Source organism: Pieris rapae, chromosome 23, assembly GCF_905147795.1.
Source record: "Pieris rapae chromosome 23, ilPieRapa1.1, whole genome shotgun sequence".
Classification (NCBI taxonomy): domain Eukaryota; kingdom Metazoa; phylum Arthropoda; class Insecta; order Lepidoptera; family Pieridae; genus Pieris; species Pieris rapae.
In genome coordinates, this window is record NC_059531.1 from 2478549 (window position 1) to 2505099 (window position 26551).

At 31.3% G+C, this 26551-nt stretch overlaps 1 protein-coding gene across 1 annotated transcript; it reads left to right on the forward strand.

Moving 5' to 3' along the window:
- The first annotated feature begins 1057 nt into the window (after positions 1–1057).
- LOC111000560 (gamma-tubulin complex component 3) lies at positions 1058–26300 on the forward strand. The gene is made up of 18 exons (XM_045633430.1): positions 1058–1217; positions 1436–1599; positions 1800–1913; positions 2267–2414; positions 3482–3664; positions 3810–3892; positions 4784–4901; positions 5086–5217; positions 5956–6046; positions 7413–7585; positions 8924–9134; positions 17000–17139; positions 17507–17713; positions 18947–19164; positions 19858–19999; positions 20621–20735; positions 24297–24471; positions 24639–26300. Exons 1-18 carry the CDS (start codon positions 1136–1138, stop codon positions 24669–24671), a joined length of 2529 nt encoding a protein of 842 aa, XP_045489386.1. The 5' UTR covers positions 1058–1135; the 3' UTR covers positions 24672–26300.
- The last annotated feature ends 251 nt before the right edge of the window (positions 26301–26551 follow it).

A 26551-nucleotide genomic window follows, 5' to 3' on the forward strand; every position in this document is an offset into this window, starting at 1 on the left:
ATTTAATACAAAATAAAGAGTGGACCGTATCTCCCTCCTATCTGGTTTCTTCTATTTATGCCTTCTCTTTATTATATATATATATATATACTATTAAATAAAATACCTAATCTAGATTAAGAAATATGAATATGCAAATGCAAATTTATAATGAAAAAAAAGGCAATGAATACTTTAACGCTAATTTCGCCAAGTTAATGCCAATACAAAACTTTCAGTGTTTCGAAAACATATGCTCTACGAACGATGTATTTCTCTTCCTTAAAAGATCTGTTCTAGACCAACACTCTCTTTGGTCTTAATTCGGTTATAAATATTTTAATTGGTCAGTTAAAGCAGTCAATCCGATTATTTTTCTTCCCAAGTCAAATTGCTCAACGCGCCTTTTTTTCCTGAGGAATTGCATTTGAAACATGGCTGTGGATTGTACAGTCAGATCAAATAATACCTGTTTTTATTTTGGCAGCGCAGTAACATTAATTTAGTTCAATAGATCATTATGATTACAAGAATAAAAGTAAAAGTATATCAATTTTGTAAATTAATGAATGTAAACGTATCAAGTAAGAATATTATCCTGTACAGACGATATCATCGTGCAGGTTCTTATTCTGCTCAGATTCTAATATTATATGAATTCATTCTCACTGTATGCAATCACTCTAGTAAATAAATATTGAGCTTTCACATAATTTTAATATAACAAGTATTCGTAATATATTCACTACGATCTTATTAATACAGTTTGTTGGATACGGAATATCAAAATCTGAATATAGTCTATCTTATCTATCAAGTAAAATCTTAATATCTTTATTACCTGTGGAAATTTTAAATACTCTATTCTTTAATGTCAGAATTCATAGCAGTTACAATATAAATTTATTTACTTTCCATATCTTACAAAAAAGTTTAACCGGTTATGTTTTAAAGTGGTACATTAAATATTATTAGATATTAATGAATTTCGCGTTTAATATCAGCGGTTAATTAATTTTTCTGTATTAATAAATTTTAAATTAATAATTAACGTTATATCTATACATATGTATAAACTATAACTAATCCGTATTAATAAATCAAAGCGATTTATAAAAATGTTAAAAAAATTATTGTAAGCTAAAGTGAAATTAAAATGGACAATTCAAATAGCATCCCTGTATTACTAAAAAAATTATGTGAAGAATTGACACTAAAACAAGATGCCATCAAGCCAGGTATACTTCCTTTTTTGAAAATGATGTTGTCAATAATTGTAGATGTTTTGATAAATTACTTAATACCAAATAAATTTATTTTAGTGCTTTTGTAAATGAGTGCCATACAAAGTTTCCTTAAAGGCATATTTTCTAATATCAAAATAGGTTGAGTAGTACTTTAAATATATTCATGTGTGTGTTATTGAGAAGTTTTAACAGTTTCCTTTTATTTTAAGCTGAAGCATATGAGTTGGCACTCTCTTATATGACTTCAATAAATGAGGAGAATTCCATACCAGATGAGAAGATTCTTTGTCAAAAAATACATTCCCGTTTGAGCAGTGTCTCTGGTAGAGATGCTGACAAATTCAATGAGTTATTTGCAAAACTAAAAAATACTGTAAGTACCTATGATATTTCAATCCCGTAACATATAAAATAAAAGGGTTACTACTAAATGAATGAAGGACCATACATCTCCATACTAACCTGTAATTTTATCAGGATTTAGAACTAGAATTGATATTTAATAATTTAGTTTGACTAAAATATCTAAAATTGTTTATGGAGAATCTTTACTGATTACTATTTTTTTTTCAGTTTGTTTTGAAACAGCCAGTATCTGTTCTTTCCCTTTTATTGGATCTCTCTGAAGCACCCCAGGCAACAAACTCAACACAACAATTGTTTCCTGTACCAAATTTGAGTGTCATTGTAAGCATATTTCATATTTAGTTTTATATTCACTATAGTCCTTAGTTATTTAATTTAGGGTAGGTGGTTGAGAGGTTTTATTTATAAGGTGGACCTTTAATAATAATAATAATATTTAGTATGTAATATCTGTAGGATTTTCCTACTAAGTTTAGAATTGTTAAAAAAAGTATATATTGTATAAATTTAAAATAGGTCGCGAAATATGCTTGTGTTTTATCTATGTTGAAGAATTCTAGATAGAAACTATATTATGCATTCACCAAAATTGGCATTTCAACTATCTATGAATTCAACCTATCTACCTTTCCTGGCTCTACAAAATATTTAATGATGAAATATGAATGTTTTAGAACTCTACTGCGGCATTTACTGGAGCTAGTTCTAGCAAGAGTACTGTTGGAACAGCAAGTTGGGGTGTTAATACACCTAAACAACAAAATTCCAATCCAAGTATTTCTACAAATAACAGCAATTTGGTTATAGCAACACAATCATGCAGTAAGTTTAAATTTTACATTTACTTTCATCATGTGGTTTAGGCTGTGCACCAATAGACATTCTGCCAATGTGCGTTAAGGAAAATAACTTGAGGAAACTGGCTTTCCTGATTCCGAAAAAGTCGACGGTGTGTTGGGCACAGAATAATTATTACTTAACTATTGGGAAACTAATTATGACGAAACTGATATCATATCTAGGCTTAGATTTTTTTATTACATTAAATGCAGACAATGGCTTTTTATTACCATGATTACCAATTGAATCATGAGAGTAGTACAGGTTTTAAATCACAGATAAATATATTGTCATGAACTTGTAATACAATTTATAGCATTGTATTTCAATTGGTTTTTAATATTAATGTTTGACCTTTAATAATAATAATAATGCAGCCATATTTAAGTCAAATCTAGAAAAAGTCATTGAATCTAGAAATTAGCCGTTATCATTTATAACAGAATCTCTTTGGTTGTAAATGTTATTACTAAATACTAGGTATGCATCCTATACCGATATATCGGTGAGACTAGGTTTGCCGATATATCGGTATCGGCGATATTTTAATTGCTTTTTTGATCTAGTGCGTTGCAATACACGGACTATCATTGCCTCTCTCATCCGCTTAGTCCACGCGTATTGCATTTCGCTTTAGTTGTCTTTCGCGCATAGTATTATTTCGATACCAAACGAAATAAAATTCAGAATTACAAAATTCTTTTTGCTAATTTTAATTATTAACATTTATTTGTTTTAATTTAATTTAATTGATTCTGAATGAACTATCCTTTTAATATTAATCAATGATAGAAGATTTAATTTGTATTATTATAAAATATCGACACTCACAGTTTATATTTTATAACAAAGATTAAAAACTCTAAACCAAACTTGATATATTTTACCTTATTTTAATTTAATAAGCGTTGGTATGGATATCGATATTTCTATAAGAGTATCGGTATCGTATCGTATCGAAAAAAAAGGCATATTGATGCATTCTTAGTAAATATAAATATATATAACCTTAAAATTATTTTATAATTAAATAATTGTTTTCTTAACAGACCATGCAAATGAACCGGCATGTGTAAGAGATGCTGTGTTAGCAGCTACGGGAGTCAAAGCTAGGTCATCCTGCAATTGGTCAAGACCGGTGCAGATACTGTATTCTAGAATAGCGCATCTGGGATTTTTGCATGATAAGCTTAAGGATTTTATTGATCCGGCTTCAGTTTTTACACCTCAAGGTATGTATGATCAATATTTTTGAGCTATTATACAGTTATATAAGTATTTTTTGTAATTTGGAGGTTATTTGTATATAATATGTAATGTTAACTGATTCAAAAAAGAGATATCAATTTGACCTATACGTATGTTGCCTGTATATAGGTCTGATGGTGGAAGGATTGGTTGCAGCTATAAGAGAAGAATTAACGGAATATTATAGAAGTGTTGCCCTTTTACAGTCTCAGGTAAATTTTATATTCATACTAGTAAAACTTCTATCTCTAAAATAGTGTTAGAAAATTCGTTTCGAAAATAGAACTTGCCACAATTCTACACAAAGTTTAGTTTAAATTTCGAATTTTAAAATTGTTGCAATATTTAGTTATCCCAAATTGTGTTTGAATTTTTGAAGTGAAACTTCTTTAGAATCGTTGTGATTTCAAACCGGATGCAACGGAAAAAGCGACGGTAAAAAGAGACCGAAACATATATTCATAAGATTTAACGTGTGAGAAAATGAGATAGATAGAGAAACTTCTTTAGAATCGTTGTGATTTCAAACCGGATGCAACGGAAAAACCGCCAGTAAAAAGAGAGAATCATAAATTCATAAGATTTAACGGGATTAAATGAAATATTACTTTTTAATTTAATCGAATTTCAAACTTTCCTTATAGTTTTTTCCAAATTAAACATTTATATGTATTAAAATTAAATTATATTATTTAATTTATATATTTTAAACTTATAAATTAAAATGTATCATTATAAAAAATATAAATTCAAAGAAAAGTTTAATACATTTAGGGCCTGTTTCACAATGTATGGATTAAGTGCCAAATAGCTATGCAACACAAATTATTCAAAAAATAAAAGTTCCAAATAAGATACTTTGAATTTATGACGTATAGCGCTATCTGACAGTCGTGAAACGCAAAAATACTATTTATCATAACAATAAGTAACAAATAGCTTATTTGGAACTTATCCGGACATTGTGAAACCAGGCCCTTAGATAGTGAAAAATGTTTAATTTATACTATTTGATTAATTATAAAAACTTTGTTTTTGAAGGTTTCACTTCTACCACGTGTGAATTGCACATATGTTTTTTTTAAATATGGAACAATATTTAGGTGTGTGAAAGTGGTGGGGGAGGTGGGACGCTTCGTCGTGTTTCCGTTTGGGCTCAAGATCCGTTGCACAGATTACATTGGCTCGCAACCATTGTGCATAGTGTTCAACACAAAAGAGGTAATGTAATCAAATGTTCATGTTTCTGTATAAAATTATTTTGGTGAATGTATTAAAAATTTTTGAGAGATTTTTCCGGACTCCAGTGATTTTTTTTGTTATGATAATGTCATTTTATGCATAAAGTTATTAAATCGAAAATGTTAGTAAAAATTGGCTTGGCCTGATTATAATTTTTCTATAGGTGGTGAATTGGCAACGTGCGTACATAGATACGTACATCACGGCGACGAACGCGTGTCTGCGCTCGCAAGGCGATTGTTAACTTCGCTAACTTACCCGCTGCTACTGATGCTGACACGATGGCTTTTACATGGTAATTATTATATTCTTGCTTTTTGGCAAGATTTTGAAACCATTATTACCGTAAAAACAATTATTAGTGATTGAGTCTATACAAAGCGTTGTTATATTCTATTATTGTGTTAAAATTCTTATGAAACAAAATACGAAATGTTTCAATTGGTTTATTATGTTGTTCGTGCAATTTTTGATGGTTTAATTGTAAAAATGTTATATTGTATAATTATGATGGCACTGTACTTGGTATTTAGTTTAGTATTTAGTTTAGTTAATTATTTAAAAAATATTCAGATTTTTTAAGTTTTGAAAATGGAATGTAAATTAAGCATGAAGTTAGAACAGAATTTTGCTATTTTTAAAAATGGAATTCAAATTTTAATATAGTTAAAGTAAAAATTTTAATATTTTTAAAAATAGAATTAAAATTAGTAAATTTTAGAGTTGGAACTGAACTTTAGATAATTAAAAGAATGTAACGTAAATTATAGTCTGAACAAAATCGTCGGCAAAACTTTCACATCATTCACCTTGAATTTTTGATCTAGTTAACAGGACACGGACATGGCAGAGAGAATTTAATCTAATGTTGTATATTTGAATTTCGAACGTCAAGTCTATGGTATATTTTTTTCACAGAACATCAAAATTAAAAATTGTAGTTAATGCTACTTGCAGAACTATTGTTATTGGTGTATTTTTATTAGTAAATACGTTTAAATTAGATTATATTAGATTTTCTTTCGAATTTCAGGAGAAATCGACGATCCGTACCACGAATTCTTTATTGAAAGCAGAAATGGAGTACCAATTGATAGAATGTGGCATGATAAATACAGAGTAAGGTGAGTTGACAGATTTTAATGAAATTTCACATGTACATAATATATGACAATTTTTATTTACACAAAAATTTAATAATAATAGTAACAATAAAGTTAAACACTCCAGGCAACCCTAAACAAACACGATTATATTATTTTATACAAATAAATAATATATATATATATATAACTTTTATATTATGAAATATTAATTGTTCACTTAAGTAATTTCAATGATAGGTTTTAGGACGATATGACCAAGGAATTGTTAACAATATATAAATTGTAATGTCTTTTATTAACATAACTTTTACACATTAACAAAAACACTTTTTTAACAGATTAAAGCTATGTATTATAAATTTTTAATAATGCATAGTTTCAATCCGTTGAAAAAGTATTTTCTTTAAATAAGAAAATTTTCAAAACATATGGAAAAATCGGAATTCAAAAGACAAATTAATTTAATAAAGATTTTTCTATATTAATTCAGTAAATACCTGAACCTCATTGTTGTACAGAGATTATGGGTTCCAATTTGGTTAGCTTCAGTCTCAAGTCTCCATGTTGTGTTATATCTAGCTGATTTCTTAACAATCCAATTGCCCCCTGTGGGGCGTAGGCCCCACGTTGGGAAACACTGATCTAACGCCTTCATAAAATATTTTAAACATTTAATCACCTTTCTTGTAACAAGGAAATTCATCACTTTTGAGATTATCTTTTCTTTTTCTTTCTCTTTCCCTTAATTTAGTAGTATTTGTAACTTCGACGTCCATTCTACAAGATTCTCTAGGCCTTAAGTTTTGGTCGCCGAGGGAGTAGTCGTTAGCGAGAAGTCCAGTAAAGCCTACTGGCATTGAGTGTCCATGGGCGGCACTTAAAATGAGATGAGCCTCCCTGTTCTCTAAATAAAAAAGTTGACAGTGCGTAACGGCTCGTAAGCAAGATGGCGTCGCTCAAGTCTTTAGTCTATAAACACTTGTACAAACTTGAAGTTTTAACTCCGTGAATTGTCATTTAAACGTCATCTTCGATGGACTAATCTGTGGCAGTTTTGTGTCACGTGATTAAAATCTATTGATATATCTATATTCTATATTTTTGTATATTTTAAATAATTTTTTTTTTAATTTCTGTATTATTTTATTTTATCGATTATTATATTCATCTCGCTTTTAATTATGAAAAGAATCAGAGTTTTAGAATTAGGAATTTTGTAATAATATACACACAAATTATTTCAATGAAATTTACTTATTGTCATCATGCCTATTATTCCCAACTTATAGTTACTCCATCGCTTCTTCCTACATTTTTTTACAAATTAATGACATATGTTTGTAGTTTATGGCTGTCACTAGAATACTCTTTTTGTCTATTTTAGGGAATGGATGGTCCCATCGTTCATGTGCCGAGAGCAAGCCGCGCAGATATTGGCTACGGGCAAGAGCGTCGTGTTTATGCGCGAAGCGTGCGCAGATTTACCTGATCAATGTGATACGACACCAGACCATGCGATACATCTGCAGAGTTTATTGGCTGCTCATACTAGGACAGGTGAGGATACGATACTTCGCATACTAGCTGAATACTTCATTGCAGACGCTACAAAAAGAACAAAAAAATGTTGTTTGGTTTTATGAAACCACGGTAAAAGTGAAACTTTTTTTTCACATTGTAGACATCTAACTAAAAAATTTTTGAATAATATTCCATTAAGGGTATTAAGTCGTTTCATGAATCTTAATTTTATACTTGGAAAATTTACATGATAATGGGACTAATAAAAGTAGACTAAGTCTCCAACTAATATGTTTATCGAATTCTGTGTCTTAGAGAGTACGACATACATAATACTTAACAATTATTTAGATTATATACACATATTAAAATAGCGTGGAGCACTGGCACAAATGAATAATAGTCCATACAGACGCCGCCATATCGGCCTTGGCTGCTATGACGAGCGCCTTTCACTTTATCCCTTCTCCGCGGCCAACCGTCACGCGACATTCGCCACACAGACCAAAAAGTTTGAGAAGATGTAATAAAAGTTTCCCTTAAATACATCAATTAAACGTCAACATTATTTGCCTTGGGGATTGTGGGGTACAATAGAGACCCAAGAGTTGTTACTCAATAGGCCATGGCGAAGGCCCACGTTTGCACAGATCCCCGTTGAGAAAGACGTTGAGTTTACACTAGCGATATAGTGTATGTCGGAGCAATGGCGCTGGTAACGGCTACCATTTTTATTATTTAATAACTTCAAAGTGAAATTAGTTCAAATGCGTTGAAGATCTACAAATTAAGAGTATTTGACAGTCTGTAGTAATATAATGGTGTTTATTATTTATGTTGAAGCAATTGTGTTAGTGTCAGCTGTCATTGTCATGTAATGTATGTGTCGCTGTACTTGATTTTTTTTATTCCACGTATACATAGACAATACTGAACTCTTTGAATGATAAACTTTAATAAACAAATTCTTCGTAAAGATTCATTATATTGGAGCTATAAACAAACTCATTTATTTATTCATAAGAAGATTCACAGCACAATACAAAAATAGATGAATATATACATAACAACATGGGCCAATTATAAATCTTCACAATTAGTTTAATTTAAATGAATATATATAACAAGAAGGTACCTAAACATTTCAGAAAAATTTTAGTGTTAAACAAAACAATAACAATAAACAGAAAAACAGAATTTAATTTGTTGACAATGAAAATGAAGTCAATACATTTAATTCATCCTGGTTAAAATAATTTTGTACCAGAGCTCTCCTTGCTGCCTCCACACTCCAAGCAAACATATCAATGTCCACCGTTGAGTTATTGAATTTGTTTGTCAACTCTGTCTTATAGTAAATGCCTTTATAATTAGCCACACGCGATTCAAGCGGCAACTCGGAAGTAGCGTGGTGGGAGGCGGAGGGCCTTCGTGAGGGAGTTGAAACGGCCCATTTGATGGCCTCTCAGCGTCTCCTGGCCGCTTTGACGACTCATCATCACCTACTGGATCACCTTGCTGCCCATCGCCGGTATCTATTGCTCTCTCAAGGTGATTTCGTTCATCACCTGATGACGCTATTGCAGTAAGTATTTAACAATATTTTTCAGCATATGTATTTCACGATAACAGTAGATATACCAAACCAGATGACCTGGCAAACGTCGTTTTGTCATGTATATCATTTATAATAAAAAATTGGGGTTGATCGTAGAGGGTTGACAATTTAGGGTTGTATGTATTTTTTAAAGCTGTTTATACATTAAAAAAAAATCTAAAAATTAAAAAAAATATGTAGGGAGTGGACTAACCTTAACATTTAGGGTGATGAAAAATAGATGTGTGATCTCAGGCATGTCCAATATGCACACAAAATTTCATGAGAATCGGTCAAGCCGTTTCTGAGGAGTTTAACCACAAACACCGCGACACGAGAATTTTATATACGATAATCATATCTTATATAAGATAATCATGAACCCTTTAGGTTGAAGTAACTGTTAACTGTTAAATTTTATTCATATACGAGTCAAAATATCTCAACCAGTGAGATATTAAAAAAAAAACTTTATTTTTAATTATTACACTTTTAATAAGAAAAATATTACAAAATTATTCTAAAGATAATAATAGCTTAGTGCTAGGTGGTGATGTGAATGTCGTTTGTCGTGGTCTCCAACTTATATAGTGTAGGTGCGACGTCTGCGGGGGTAAGATGCCGGTGGTCACTGGTATCATTCTCACAATGCATCATTATTTTACAATGCCTCATTAAAATTAATGACTTAGGGTGTCATTCCAGGGTGTTATGATCCTCGGTAGTTTATCTTTATGAGAAGTATCAGGATTCTCAATGATAACATCGTTATTATTTCTTTTAAAAAGAACTCTAGTGACTTGGGTGGCTTCACTCTCCCCTTCCAAATTCGAAGTCCTAGGTTTCCAAACCTTAGATCTGAGAATTTTAACTGAAATTATAATAACAATTATTATGGTTATAATGCTGATCCAACTATATTGAATGATCTCGTGTTGTCTGTGTTCGCTGAAAGAATCTAAAACTTTTAATTGTTTTAACTTAGATTTAATTTTTGTAGCATCGTATGTAATATCCATCTCTGCTGCAGTTTCTATAATTGGAGTCTCAATATTTGCAATTATTATTTTGTCTTTAGATTCCGTAGTCTTGAACATTCTAATACCAGAGATGTTTAATTCACAATTTTCTCCATATAAAATGTTCGATCCTTTTGTCCATATAGTTTCTTGATGATCATTACAATTTGCACTTACTTCTGTAGTTTTATTAAAAAACATGTATATGGCTTTTGGTGAAATCTGAAATACTTCCTGAACTGGACATCTTATTGGAACAGCTTGGCATTTGTCGCTTTCCTTTTTATTTAATATTTCTGATTCACAAGTGTTAATTTTTATTAAGTTTCCTTTACATATAAGAAAATCCAAATCTCGGCAGTCTTCCACTTCATATATCTCTTCATCATTATATGCTAAAGTAACCTTTTGCATTATAGGATAGGTACAGGAGGGGTTATTCTGGATAATAGGAACAATTTTCCTTGACTTATAAATTTGGATCTTAACTAATGGTATATAAATAATAAAATATATTATTTGATTTATAATACGACTATTTACTGTTATAAAGGATTCAATATCATTTATATTGTTAGACAACATTACTTCTTTCGGTATATCCTTTAGAGTATCTTGCAAAATATGAGATTGTAAAATGCTATAATGAAACATATTATGTTCCGCAAACGTAATCGCAGTACTAAGTCTTTCAGATACATCTTGTAAAGTTTGAGCCTGTAATAATAAAGAAATTGCTATTTTTTGTTGTATTCTAGAATTAAAGGCTCCTTGAAATTGCTGATTGATTTCCTGTTGAATCAATGTAATATTATCAATTTGTTTATTATATTCTTCTAATGTATCATCTGTTATAGATATTTGCTTATTATATGCTACTCTTAATGTCTCTAAATCTTTTTGAATATTTTCTAAATCATTTTGATCTAAATTTCCTGTAATGGATTTAATTACAGATCCTAATCCATTAATTAACCCTCGCTTAACACGATTATTACTCTGTATATTTAAATGTTTACAAATTTCCTTAACATGTTCTAAGATAATATCAATCCTCTGATATATATGTTTTGCTTCATCAGATTTAAATCTATTGAGAGCATTTTTCATAGAACTTTCAATATTATCTAAGTTATATCTTATAGGTTTTATATCTAATTTATGAATAATTGCCCACCGTCCTTCTAGTAATCGAGTTGGTTTGGATTCTATTAGAATTACATTTTCCGAAGGGGTTAGCTTTCTAAACTTGAATGCTGTGACGAAGAAGATGAGTCTGGAACAATATTTAGTTCTTCAACATGATATGATCGACCATTACTCAATTTATATTTATTATGTGGTTCTATACTAACTATGGTAAACGGACCTAAGAATCTAGGTTTAGTTTTGTGTCGATCTGCCATGCTATTTTTTAAATAAGCTACATCACCTATTTTATATACTTTAGGGTTTTTTACCTTTTTATTAATTCTTTCATTTCTAACCTTTTTTCCTTGTTTTAATACTTCATGTACATTTTTATTTAAATTCTTTGAAAACTCTCGCTGTTGAGCTGTATAGTTTTGTATAACTACCTTGAGATTGTCAAAGCTACGTAGTTTTGCCTTTCTTCCAAAATGGACTTCAAATGGTGTCATATTTATAGAACTATGCACTGTATTATTGTATGAATGTGTGATTAAGTTAATTTTTTGATTCTTTTCTAAATCTGACTCTCTCTGTAAGCGATATAATTCTTGTATAGTGTTATGTAATCTCTCTACATCCGAGTTAGATTTATGATGTTGAGGCGTAGTTGTATGATCTTTAATATTATAAGTTTTAAAAAGTTCTTGTATAATAACACTACAAAATGATTGTTCGCCGTCATGAATTATTTTATTCGGTGTACCTATTAATGCAAAAATTTCACCTAAAGTATCGTAAACTGTGCTCTTTTCAGAAGGTTTTACTATAGCGTATTTTGAGAATTTATCTATTACTGTAAGATACCATTGTCCTTCTAGAGACATGAAATCAATGTGCCATATATCCATAGGTTCGTATGGAGTCTCCGTTTCTAAAGATAGAGATACATTAGGATGTCTGTTATATTTTTCCTTTTTACATATTTCACAATTTAAAATAAATTTCTTAATTTGTTTACGCATATTTTCCCAATAATATTTATTTCTTAACTGTTTATACACACTTTCTATACCAGCATGTCTATTTTCGAATAAATGATATTCTCTAATTAAAGTTAACTGTTCCTCTTTTTCATCTATTTCAATTAAATTTCTTGTATACCTTACTGGCTTAAATTTACTATGATCAAAATATTTTCTATAAACTTCTGTGACTTTATAATATAATTCCTCATTAGGTATAATAAATGCATATTTATCTTTACTTAAATATTCTAACATAAATTCTTTAATTATTTGTTCCTCATTATTTGGTGGAATGTAAAAATACCACATACCTCTTTCATAATTCGCTTTCTTATATGGAGCAGCTTCAAACACTACACGTCTTAATCGTTTAGGTGGATAACTGTTAATGATCGGTATACCTCCATCACTGTTCTCCTGACACGAGTGTATTGTATTACTTAATGACTTATTGTTCTTGTCTGATATCCAAGAATTAGTGTCAGTATTGACTGGTGTATTGTCTAATGATCTATTGTCAGTGTCATGTTGTACAGCTAATGAGTCTTCACTTGTGTGGTGTAATTGTATTCTACTCAAAGCATCAGCTACATAATTTTCTTTACCTTTTACATGTTCGATTTTATAATCATAATCTTGTAACTTTAATTTCCAACGGGTTAATCTTTGATTTGGTTCTTTTAATTTTGATAACCAAATTAAAGCTTTATGATCTGTTCTTAGTATGAATTTTCTACCATAAATATAAGGTCTAAAATGTGTAACCGCCCATAAAATACCTAGTAATTCTTTTTCTGTCGTATTGTATTTTTGTTCGGTTTCACTAAGTGTTCGCGATGCATAAGCAATTGGGTGACTTTCTTGACTTAATACGGCTCCTAATGCTATATCTGAAGCGTCAGTAGTTAATACAAAAGTTTTATTAAAATCAGGAAAAGCTAGAATGGGAGTATTACTTAATAAATGCTTACATTTTTCAAAGGCTTCTATATATTTTCTATCTGTAATATCTATAACTGCATTTTTCTTAGTAACCTCTGTAAGTGGTTTTATAATTTTACTTAAATTAGGAACAAATTTTCTATAGTAGCCAATTAATCCCAAAAATCCTCTAACTTGTTTTAAAGTTTTTGGTATTGGAAAATTTTGAATAACTTCAATTTTAGATTGATTTGGTTTTAAACCATCTTTATTTAATACATGACCTAAGAATTCTATTTCTTCTTCCATAAAAACGCACTTATTTTGGTTTAACTTTAAATTAGCTTTTCGTAATGCTTCAAAAACTTGTTGTAATCTATTAATATGGTCCTGTCTATTTTTTGAATAAACAATAATATCATCTAAGTAAACTAAACAAATGTTATGCAAAATCTCATTCTTTAATACGTTATTCATCATACGTTGGAAAGTTGCGGGTGCATTCTTTAAACCGAATGGCATTCGAAGAAACTCATAGTGTCCGTTAGGTGTACTAAATGCTGTTTTTTCGATTGAATTGCTTTCCATTAATATTTGATGGTACCCTGAAGTTAAATCTAATGTGGTAAAATAATTATTGCCTTGTAGTTTTGAAAATAACTCCTCTATGTTTGGCAAAGGAAATTTATCTGATTTAGTCCCTGCATTTAATCGTCTATAGTCTATTACCATTCTCCATTTCTTAACACCTGATTGATCCATTTTCTTTGGAACTAAATGAACAGGAGACGACCAAGGAGATTCAGATGGCCTAATTATATTTTCATCTAGTAACTTATGAATCTGATTATCGACTTCTTCTTGTTGAGTTTGTGGTAACCTAAATGGTCTTTGATAAATAGGCTCTTCATTAATTAGTGTGATTTTATGACGTATTGAGGTGGTTGCACTATTCGTTACATCTTCAGTAAACAAATCACTATATGTTTTACATAAGTCTTTAATATTTAATGAATTTTCATCGGACATGTGAAAAATTAATATTTCATTTTTTGGTAAAATTAATTTTCTTTCCCTTAAATCGATTAATGCCTCTATTTGTTCTATCATATCAGTACCCATAAGAATGTCATATTTATTGCTAAAATTAAATATATAAAATTTCATATTACCCTTATCTACTTCGCCAAAATACTTTTTCCAAAAAGGTGTTTCAATTAATCCGTCATGATGTGTTACACCATGTGAAGTACGTACCGTAAATTTTTCTGGCCTATAGTATTCGCTAAAGTTTTCCGCAGCTTTTTTTGTAATAAACGAACGTTGACTACCGGTATCTATTAAAATTTTTAATTTTGGGTTATTCGTTTCGAAATATGGTAAATATGATTTAACATGGTTAAATTCTATGACTCTTTTATCGGTTTCTCTTTTGGTTGAAAATTTTCATTTTTATTAACACTAGGCTGTAAAGATTCTAGAAATGTTATATCATATTCATCGTTATATTGTTCATGAGGATATTCAAAATATTCGTCTTCCCCTACATTTTCGTCATGGTAATAAACTTCTTCTGCTACGACGCCTTTCCCTAGGTTAATTTGACCTGGTTTAAGCTGAGGTGCTGTTCGCATTGATACGTCAGCCGTTTCATTTTGAACTTTACTTTGATATCTTTGAGGATAGTTAGGTTGTTGGTTCCTAAAATATTCGTGTTTAGGTCTAGCAAATGCATTATTTGGACTCGGTGTCCAAGAATAATTTGGTTTATTCAATGGTATTCTTTGTTGTGTTGGTGGATACATATGTCTTGGGTTGTGTACATTATATTGTCGTGGATACTGATAACTAGGTCCTGCTTCATCATGTATAGGGTAGCTAGGTCTAAAATTTTGTTGTACGATTTTTGGTGGAGGTAGGATTTGTGAAAACTTTTGTTTTATGTTATCAAATCTGCCTTCCGCCTCTAATTGTAATACTCTAGTTACTGTCTCCGAAAAACTACAGTTAGTTACTGTATTTTGGTCATGAAAAGGAAGATTATTACGTAATGTGTTCTGAGCAACATCGACATATGTTATCATCATATCCTCTACTCTACTCCTATCTTTAAAAATATGCATTAACCTACTTTTTATAAAGAATAATTTATGCTTTAATTCAAAAATTAACTCACCAAACGTAGTTTTTCTTTTTAAGTTTATTATTTCTATTAGCAACGTTTTTAATTCGCGATTATCCCCACATTCTTTTTTTAAAATTTCTTCTACATTTTCCCATTTAAATTCATGGTCCATCATACTAACACATTGGGACGCTTTGCCCTCTAATTTACTAATTAATAACATAATATTCTCCGGGGACTCACCTCCCGCGAGCATTAACCATTGTTTGGCCCTATTTAAATAATTATACAATGTATTTGCGTCTCCATTATATGATGGGACGTACACTAATAATGTTTTAGGATCCATTATTTTTAATTCCTTTTTTACTTGTGTCTTTAAATTATCTAATGAACTTGGCACACTATGGAGCAAACTAGAACTTCCCTCAGTACTAGAAGGAGGGTGATTCACACCACTATTGCTAACACTTACTCTATTATATACAAAAGTCGGAGGCTTTAAAAAGAAAGGAATTTTGACGGGATTTATAATGCAAAGGTACTTACAGAAGACCTTGTAATAGTTCCCGGAACATGTCCTTCTTCTTTCTTCCTTTTAAATATTTTGACTTATTTATTTCTGTGATTCCCAGCGATTTTGTTTTTGAAAAAACTTCGTAATTTCTTAGCCGTTGGAGTCAACTGGATCGATGATCGCGTTGTTAAATTATTTTTAATTTATAATGCGACGAGAAATTACACTGCTGGGCCCCACGTTGGGCGCCAGTCAAAATATCTCAACCAGTGAGATATTAAAAAAAAAACTTTATTTTTAATTATTACACTTTTAATAAGAAAAATATTACAAAATTATTCTAAAGATAATAATAGCTTAGTGCTAGGTGGTGATGTGAATGTCGTTTGTCGTGGTCTCCAACTTATATAGTGTAGGTGCGACGTCTGCGGGGGTAAGATGCCGGTGGTCACTGGTATCATTCTCACAATGCATCATTATTTTACAATGCCTCATTAAAATTAATGACTTAGGGTGTCATTCCAGGGTGTTATGATCCTCGGTAGTTTATCTTTATGAGAAGTATCAGGATTCTCAATGATAACATCGTTATTATTTCTTTTAAAAAGAACTCTAGTGACTTGGGTGGCTTCACTTACGTATAAAAGTATATTTATCAACGTCAGCAGAAAAGATGTTAAATTGATTCTAAATTTACATTTACGACCAGTTCGCAAGTCAAGGACGTAGAGAAGAACTGGCAAGAAACTCTCCGCCACTCTTTTCAATCAATAAAAAATTGCTTTTTGATTTGGCAACTATTTATTATATCATTTAAATTTTTAAAAAGCTTTATTAATGACGAGACCTTTTAATTAATTTACTGATAATTTTTTGACTTCGCTTGGGAGTTTGTTGTAAAAACGAATACAATTTCCATATAAGTAGTTGTTTATCTTCTAGAGCCTGGTTGTTCGTACGCTTAGATTTTTCTATTTCGAGTATTATACTGGTGAAATATACTATTGTTTTTTGGGCGTCTATGACTTAGTATAATTAGTTTTAGTGTTAATATTTCGTTAATATAAATATTAACACTAAAACTAATTATACTTAATTACTTAATCTTTTTGAAGGGACGAATTGAGCAAGCCAGCGACATCCCTATACGTACACAACTTGACGTGTACGTTGGAGGCGGCCGTGCGCGCGACGAACGCACAGTACGAACCACAGCACGTTCTCTCAAGGCTTCATGTCAATTTATATCCTAATTGTATGTATATCTTCTAGTTTGTAAAGTATCATTTTTTGTTAAGTCGTATTTAAAATATTTGATAGTTATTATTGTGAAAATCTTAAAAAAAACTCATCTTTGGCTTTATTGTATGCATTGCATTGCAATTATGATCATTTATTCCTGACACGTTAGTTTTTGAATATATTACATATGTTTTCCTTGCTGTTTCTTTTTTCGATCATCTTTTCGAGAAATTTTAATTTTGGACCATCTAAGGATGTTTGGTCCAAAAATTTCTGCATTTTTAACATGGCTTCCATATATTGTAAACAATTATTTCGCTCACATTGACTTCCAAGGCTCCAAAACGACGATATTAACAAAATCCAACCAATTGCGTCAGGTGACGGCCGCGAAGACAGCGGTTGGGATGTGTTCGCACTGCAGTACCGTGTGGATGGACCCCTGGGAACATTATTTCCCGCCACCTGTGCGGCCAGGTATCGGGCCTTGTTCACCCAACTATGGCGGGTGAAACGCATCGAGTACGCCCTGCATGACGCCTGGCGCGATCATACGATATTGCAGAAGCGGCTCAAAGCGATGCCTGGTAAGTTTTGGATTCATTGTCACTCTAAAAATCTCTCTATCTATTCCAGAGTGAGCGAGTGTGCGAGTTTAATAAATGCTATTCAACTTCTATACATTGTATACAATGTATGTGTCGCAGCCTTAATTAGCCGATTAATTACAGACAGACAGACAAATTTATTACAAACAAAACACACACACATAACCCCCCTAACACAAAATAACAATAATCAAAGAAAAAAAATATTTTCTAGTTCGTCTCGTTCCAAATGTGTAATAGACATAGACATAGTCAGCATTATGCTGACCAGGGCCAGATTAAAACCACAAAACGCAGAATTTTCCACAGCGCTGGTCATTTAACAACCTAGCCGTTTAACTAACGGCCTGAAAGATGTTCAGCCAGTTGATTAAACAGCTAGGTAAATGATTTGGTTCGATAACGTTTCAATACTTGCCTAGCCCGTTAACTGTTAATTTAAATTTACTTCCACTTTCTGCCACTCTCAAACTAGAAACGAAACTCTTCAATCTGTCAATATGGAATCAACAAACCACAACTTTGTTGGTGTTTTCCAAAGTGTTATGAAAAATACCAATTACAATGGAAGAGTGTAGTGACAATAATAATGTGAATTTGACTCAAGCAATTTATATTATATAATTTAAAAGAAATATTTTCTGTCATATTCTACACGTCTTTGTTATTTTTTCCAAATAATTACTCTATGGTACGCATGGCCTAAGCATTAGCTAGCCAGTTTATTAAATGTTGTAACAAACACTAGGGTGTTCAGGCCGTTAGTTAAACGGCTAGGTTGTTAATTGAACGCCTAATTAAGTTGGCTTCAACATATGTATGAAGATTGTATACAGTTTTGAGTCTTCGGCACAATTCTTTCTGAAACTGGCACCGACCCAACCGTCTACGTTCACTCCATCATAACTTAATTTCTGATGCATCTGTCCTAGAAGGCGCTCCAGTTCTTTGTTCTTTCTGTTCCTTTGGAGGGATGAGGATTCCGTAAAAATGAATCTCTTTCCTTCAGGTCTTCTTCCAATTCAGATTGAAATATGTCTCTTTTAGTTTCGTATTCCTCAGTACTCTCATGGTATTAGGTCTAAGAGCAGTCATTCGTCGAGGATCAAGCTGGCGTCTAGTGAGACGAGTCTGATCTGGTCTTTTCTGGTGGACTTCTACGATCCTGGGCCTCCATATAAATTTTAAGTGAAACGTTTTTAACACTCACAGAGGTCTGGGGTCTTATGCGTCGTGTATCATGCTTACGGGCCGAAGCACTGCGTCTCTGCGGAGCCCTACAGGACGCCAGTTGCGAAGGGGCGGAGCCTGCTTGGGTGGAACTCCTATCTGCCGCCTCTGAAGGCCACCATCTTGATAGATTATTGCAGCTTCATCATAATGCCCTCGACAGACATTCGATTCATGCAATGATACATCATAGTACGCAGGTGTGTGAAATATTTTTCTATAGTGGAGCGTGAAGTATTACGTAACGAATTTGGGGGGGGAGGGGATTAAACGTTACGATGCGGGGCAGGAATTGAATTATGCGTTATTGTTAATACTATTTTCGACTCTTCGATACTTTACACCACATAAATGGCTTTTACATGGGGGGTTTTACGTCTCTCATCTCCAAAAATTTCATGACGTAATACTTAAACGCTTCCTAGGTTGCTATTGATTCTATTTTTTTGTGTAAATTAAGTAAAGTAATTTTAAGTTTTTTTTTAATGTCTAATTCTTAATATTATTGTTGAAATGACTTTTGGTACTTGCGTAAGTTGTGTTTGTTTGTAAGTACCAACGTTTTACATAAGTTCTCCTACCGTTTCCCTTGAATAGTTTACTATTATGTAATATAACAAAAACCTTAGCTACAGCAACGCTTGGCCGAGTCTGCTAGTAAAAATAAGTAATAATATCTGTATCTGGTTGCTCAGGTCTTCCATAACCAACTTAATAGTAAATTCATAGATAATAATAATAAAATAAATTAAAATCAAAGATTTGTCCTCTATCAACATGGTGAAATACGAGCACACATTTACAATTCCCGCGGGAGCAACATGCAAATACAAAGTACAAAAGTCATAACCTTTTATAATTAAAATTTTTTAACTGTGTTTGGTACGTTTTAGGAACTGCAATCATATTTAGGTAATGTTCTGAACGAAACATTGGCGTTGCGAAGTTTTGAGACGACCCTGCATACGGGGATTAATACGGAATTGGAAAGACGCGAACGATACGAGGCCCTCAAAGCTGAGAGGGCTGCGAGAAGTGAGTATAAGAATACAACTGGGCGTTTTTCAAGGCAGATTTTTTACCACCACTTTGTGGAACCAGCTGCCCACTGAAGTATTTCCGAACTGGTTCGGTTCGGACTGAGGGTACTTCAAGAAAAGACGGTACCAATTCTTAAAAGGTCGGCAATGCACTCGCGTCCTCTGGCATCGAGTGTCCATAGGCGGCGGTATAACCTAACATCAGGTGAGCCTCCTGCCCGTTTGCCCCCTGTTCTATAAAAAAAAAGAATGTATTCTTACCGATTCCTAAAAGAATTTGTATGGCTGGCCGTATTCTATCAACGTGTTTTTTTTTATTCTATAAATATTTATTTATTTATTTTTCACTACATTTTTCTATCTTAACAGTAATTACTAATAAGATAGAATTCCAAAATCCCACACCAACTATTCTAGATAAATACATTAAAAAATTAAACTTATATTCCTAAATCTATCTATCCATAACTAACATAGCTAGCAACTCTTGTGAACTCAGCCAGTGTACAAACAAATAGCCTTAATATAACCTTTTCTACTTGAACTTTGATGAAGACGTTTACTCAATTCAATCAGAATTGAATAATAAGCCCGTTTAATATAAAGATTTTTTCAGATGAATTTGCCATCACCTGTGATGATGAAGCACATGATAAGGAGAAGAGGAAAATATTTATCCAGTTTTTGGCGAGTAGGAAAGCTGATCTTAATGTTTGGGCTCGTTCTTATAGGTATTTAATATATTTATTTTTTACATAAATTACAAAAATCCGCAACATATAAATAGGCATGCAAATGTCATCTTATTTTATGTCATACTATCATACTAATATTATAAAGAGGAAAACTTTGTTTGTAAAGAATAGGCTCATAAACTACTGGACCGATTTTAAAAATTCTTTCACCATTCGAAAGCTACATTATGCACGAGTAATATAGGCTATATTTAATTTTGAACAAAAATAGGGTTCCGTAAGATATTAGGGTTTTTCGGACACAAGGTGTAAAAAATCAACCAAAAAATAAAAAGAGGGTAGCATATCAAAATGTTCCATGTTGGCATGTACTAAAAAGGTAGGCTAGGCATTAAGGAGAAACTAAGTTCGCGGAAGCAGCTAGTGTCATATATAATACAAACAATAATAGGCAAGTTAGGTATTTAAAATCTGTGTCAAACTTATAATCTAGATATTCCTTCACGCTATAAAAACACTTAGCCTTTAAAAATTTAATCACCTTCCCCTTGAAATAATTGCACGTGATCTATAACGTCTAGGAAGGTGATTAAATAGTTTGATAGCCATGGCGTAACAGTTTAGTAATCGTTTAAAGCTATTATGTTATAATGATAAATATTATTAAAAAAAACTTGTATTTGAATTGAATTATAGCACGTTTTTTAAATTAGTTTTATTGTAATTCAATTTTGCTTCGGGTTCTGCCTTTTTATCTGGCTTGAAGGACCATGAAAGAATATTATAATTTTAAATTATAGAGCAAGTGCGCGTGTTTTACGACTTTTAATTTTATAATGATAATAATAATTTATAGACCAGTGTCGATAATTTTTGAAACCAAAAAAAATTACAGTAGGATGAAACCCATTACAAATGCAGGGGAATATGATCAAAATGAAAGGAAAAATAAATTACGGTCGATCCGAGTTCGGGAAGTGGGAGGGGGGTGACTTTTAAGGGGGAAAAATTGTTTATCTTGATTTCCGGCGAAACTACCAGTCCTATGGAATAAAGTTACATGGCAAAGTTGTAGGTCATAAAAAGATCTACAACTTTGGTATTTACAATTTTTTCACATAACCTCAAAATTTAGGTGAAAAATTCAAAAAACCAAGTTTTTGGTTTTTTATTTATATCTTTTTTAAAAAGTATTCTTTTTCTACGAAATTTGGTGAAAACTTACCTTATTATGTCCCAAATATACTGTAATTTATTTGATTAAAAATATTTATTTTTTCGCCTCATTTTAACTTAATACCAAAAAAGCACCCTAATTTTCAATCGAAAATTCTGACGTCAAAATTTCAGCTTTTTTCAAAAAGTTTGGGGGCTTTTTGTTCGTTGAAATATCTACTTTCTGATGGTGTAAAAAAAAATATACATTACTATAGGAAATATTTTTAGAAAATGCAAAAAATTGAAAAAACCTCAAATTCGAAAATTTTCTTTTAATTATGTACAATTTTGAGGTATTTATTAAAATTTACACTTTAATTACTCAAAAAACGTAAGATTTCATGCTTCATTGATAAACGAAAAAATTGCAAATTAAAATATACTTCTATAATTAACAAACAAATAAGTTAATAAAGTTAATATTTAATAAGACATCTACAATATTTTGAAAAAGTTGTAGAATCTTCTGTAAACAATATTTGTAGATGCCTATTTATTGCTGTTTTAAGATAATTTATATACCTGAGTGACCTTCGGTGAATTTTGAATTTTATCTTTGAATAAAGTAAATTTCTCACAAATCACTTAGAGTAACTCAGCCTGCAGGTGTATTTTTAAAAACGATGTTGTACCCTACTCTGTATCTCGAATACTGGCTAACGGTTTTTACAGCTGCTACGAAATAGCAGGTATGTAGTAAGGCCCAGACCCTCCTAGGTCCGTCCCCACTTCTCAATGAAATAACTTACAATGGGCTAAAATTCACCGAAGGTCACTCAGGTATATAAATTATCTTAAAACAGCAATAAATAGGCATCTACAAATATTATTTACAGAAGATTCTACAACTTTTTCAAAATATTGTATATGTCTTATTAAATATTAACTTTATTAACTTATTTGTTTGTTAATTATAGAAGTATATTTTAATTTGCAATTTTTTCGTTTATCAATGAAGCATGAAATCTTACGTTTTTTGAGTAATTAAAGTGTAATTTTTAATAAATATCTCAAAATTGTACATAATTAAAAGAAAATTTTCGAATTTGAGGTTTTTTCAATTTTTTGCATTTTCTAAAAATATTTCCTATAGTAATGTATATTTTTTTTTACACCATCAGAAAGTAGATATTTCAACGAACAAAAAGCCTCCAAACTTTTTGAAAAAAGCTGAAATTTTGACGTCAGAATTTTCGATTGAAAATTAGGGTGCTTTTTTGGTATTAAGTTAAAATGAGGCGAAAAAATCAATATTTTTAATCAAATAAATTACAGTATATTTGGGACATAATAAGGTAAGTTTTCACCAAATTTCGTAGAAAAAGAAAACTTTTTAAAAAAGATATAAATAAAAAACCAAAAACTTGGTTTTTTGAATTTTTCACCTAAATTTTGAGGTTATGTGAAAAAATTGTAAATACCAAAGTTGTAGATCTTTTTATGACCTACAACTTTGCCATGTAACTTTATTCCATAGGACTGGTAGTTTCGCCGGAAATCAAGATAAACAATTTTTCCCCCTTAAAAGTCACCCCCCTCCCACTTCCCGAACTCGGATCGACCGTAATTTATTTTTCCTTTCATTTTGATCATATTCCCCTGCATTTCTAATGGGTTTCATCCTACTGTAATTTTTTTTCATTTTTTACTATTTTTGAAGGCTTCGGCACTGGTCTATTATTCATTCCACGAATATGGTACAAAATGTCAAGGTGGTACAATTGTCAGTCGTTCGCATATTATCTATTAAATTTGTCTTAGTTTTGATTTTACATTATTAGTCAGATTCATATCAATTAAGTCAATTATCATACATTATTAAATTTGTATAAATTACCGTGTCTCACACAAATAATCGTTTATTGAGTACTACGTTTTTTCTAAAAGTAATGCACTAAGTCGCTTTACTTACATAATTAGTAGTTAACTTGATAACTTACTTTCTCATTAAAATTAATCATTCAAGACAGAAAGATTACCATAATTGAAGTGTAGAGCACACAGACTCTAACTAAAGCAAAACAATTACATGGATGGGGCCGTGATTCATTCTTATTTATTTACTTAAAGTTTATTTTTCACGTACAACAAGATTATTTCTAACTAAAATAACTCATAATAAAAGAAATGGTAATTAAAAAGGTATATTACATCAAAGTAAAAATAATAAGAATGTATATTATATCAAAGTAAAAATAATAAAAGGGGATTCTATAACCAAGTGTTTTAATCATATAATACCCTATTTTTCTCTAATCTGCAATGTTTTATTTTGTCAAACTGGTAATGACGTAAATTTTTTGGGAGAAGGGGGGGGGGGTCTAAAATCGGGGAAAAATCGATGACGTAATTTATGGACGGCCCCGATGTTCCTTGCAGAGGTCACGTGACAACATTGATACTGAAGCTGGCGCTTCACCAAGAGGTCTCCCTTCAGACCCTGGCCTTCAGACTAGACTACAGTGACTTCTACAAGCGAGGCGATGCCAAACTACACGAACCTTTGACGTATCAGCACAAACGTCTCAGCGAGATGGGACTCCATTTAGCTAAGGTATGTTTAAATGTATTTCTGTAATGTTTCGTCATCCCGTAGGTTTTGCATACCACTATTTTACAGTTGGTAAATTTTGTAAAGTTGGTTTTGTGGACAAAATAACTAAAAAGTTTTAGATAAAAATTTTACAAATGAAACGAAGCCCTTTCTAAATTTTTTTTCAGACTCGTCTCCTAGATCACACTAAGAGAAAGTGACAAACGGCTGTGGAACCAACCACTGGTTTTTTTTGCACAAAGTGGATTGGTTTTGGATGTGTTTGGGCCGAGTAATGGACTGACTATTCTTTGATTAGCAGCGATAGGATTTTGTCTCATTAAACTAAGTTTTTTCTATGGAGCCAGCCTTACTGTGTAAAAACTGTTTAAATATAGATAGTGCAATTCACAAAGACGCTCCCCACCAATTTTTGGTTGAGAGGAGCGCGGGGTGCGGGGAGTTTGTTCCAAGTGTCAGTTGCGAACCTTTAGTGGTTCGTTAGTTACATCAGAGAGTTAATTGAATCTCTAGACATTTAATAAAATATCGATATTCAATCAAGTCGCTAGTATTTTCATTGAATATAGCAGCGTCGAAAATGTTTAACTATCTGTCTGACTGAAAGCCAGCGTGTTGATTAATAATGTAAAACAAGATGGCGGTCACGACAACAGCTGATTACTTTTAGAGTCTTTCTTCTAGCAAACGTTGGTTTGTTTGGTTTTTTGTATACAATTGTGGTCTTTGGTAAAATTTTAAACAAGTTGTGGACCCCGCCATGATATTTCGGTGTGCTTTAATTAACTCTCTAGAGATTCAATTAACTCTCTGATTTAACTACTTTACTACGACATAACTATAACACTCAAACATTGACGGAAGCTTGCACACATATACCATAAATGGTTAGGAGGAAAAGTGGGGCGCGTCTTCGTCGATTGCACTATCTGTGCCACTGGTAAGATTTTTGTAACATTAAAAAAAATCTTCCATAAGTGTTGTTCCATAAATTTTATTTGAAATGAAATCAAGCCTTCATACAAGTTTTGTACGTATTGAGGTTTATTTTTTAAATATAGATATCATTAATAATAAGTCCGGGCTGACGGATTTAGACATTTTAGATTTTTTGCACAGGTAACAACAATATACTCTGTATTTTTAATTCCGTAGAATTCTGACAGCTTTCATTTTTTGACATGTCCTAGATGACAAACCTTTTTGGCTAGGCAGATTTTTCAATATGTACATTTTATTTGTTAGTGAATGTATCCATTTTATTATTTATTAAAAGTGGTTTTACGACGAGTGAAGACTACGTCCCTTTTTATCACCAACAGTACAAAACGCACAAGTAAAGATAACATCTTATTTCATTACAAAGGTTTGCTAAATCTGGAATTTGTGATACCAGCTAAAGATTAAAATACAAATTAAAGTTAATTCGATATATTGTTCATGATATTGAAATATTTGTTATTTTTGTATTATGTCACTTGAGTAAGTAATTATGGAGATTTACCATTTTAGGTGAAACTAATTTTACGGTGGAGAACTTTTTTAGTAGCAACACTTATAAATTGTCAGAATTCTAAAAAGAAAATTCAGAGTATAGCTTCATCTCGGAACATGAGAATTATATCAAAAATAGACCTTTGTGAAGTTGTTATAAAATCGTTTTAATTCACTACATTTTAGGTAATAAAATAAAAAAAGAGGAACTTTAAATAACTTTAAAATTGGCACCATTTTACAATCCTCACTTGAAATAATCAAGGCACTGGTTAGTCGTAATTTTTACTCTTAGTTTGTGCCATAACATTTAATTAATAAAAACTATTTTTATATTCATTTTTTTATTTTTACCCAAAAATAATTATAAGTCTCAATGTTGCATATACCCACAAACTAATTTCTTTAGATTTATCAGAATATCACTTCAGAACTAAGCATTGTTTTTAATTATTGATTTATCAGAATTTTAATTCAGAACTAAGCATTTTTGATTAATTTTTGACCTGTAAAACTATAACTGAATATAACATTGAACAATTAACAAAATCACGGTGTGTGACAGAGATGTCTTTACAATCTCGAA

Bases quoted from the DNA above. Each gene is read 5' to 3' on its own strand.
- LOC111000560 (XM_045633430.1), top strand. From the start codon at position 1,136: ATGGACAATTCAAATAGCATCCCTGTATTACTAAAAAAATTATGTGAA. The intron at 2,415-3,481 runs GTAAGTTTAAAT...TTTTCTTAACAG, and splicing joins TATAGCAACACAATCATGCA to ACCATGCAAATGAACCGGCA. The intron at 17,714-18,946 runs GTAAGTTTTGGA...TAACACTCACAG, and splicing joins GCGGCTCAAAGCGATGCCTG to AGGTCTGGGGTCTTATGCGT.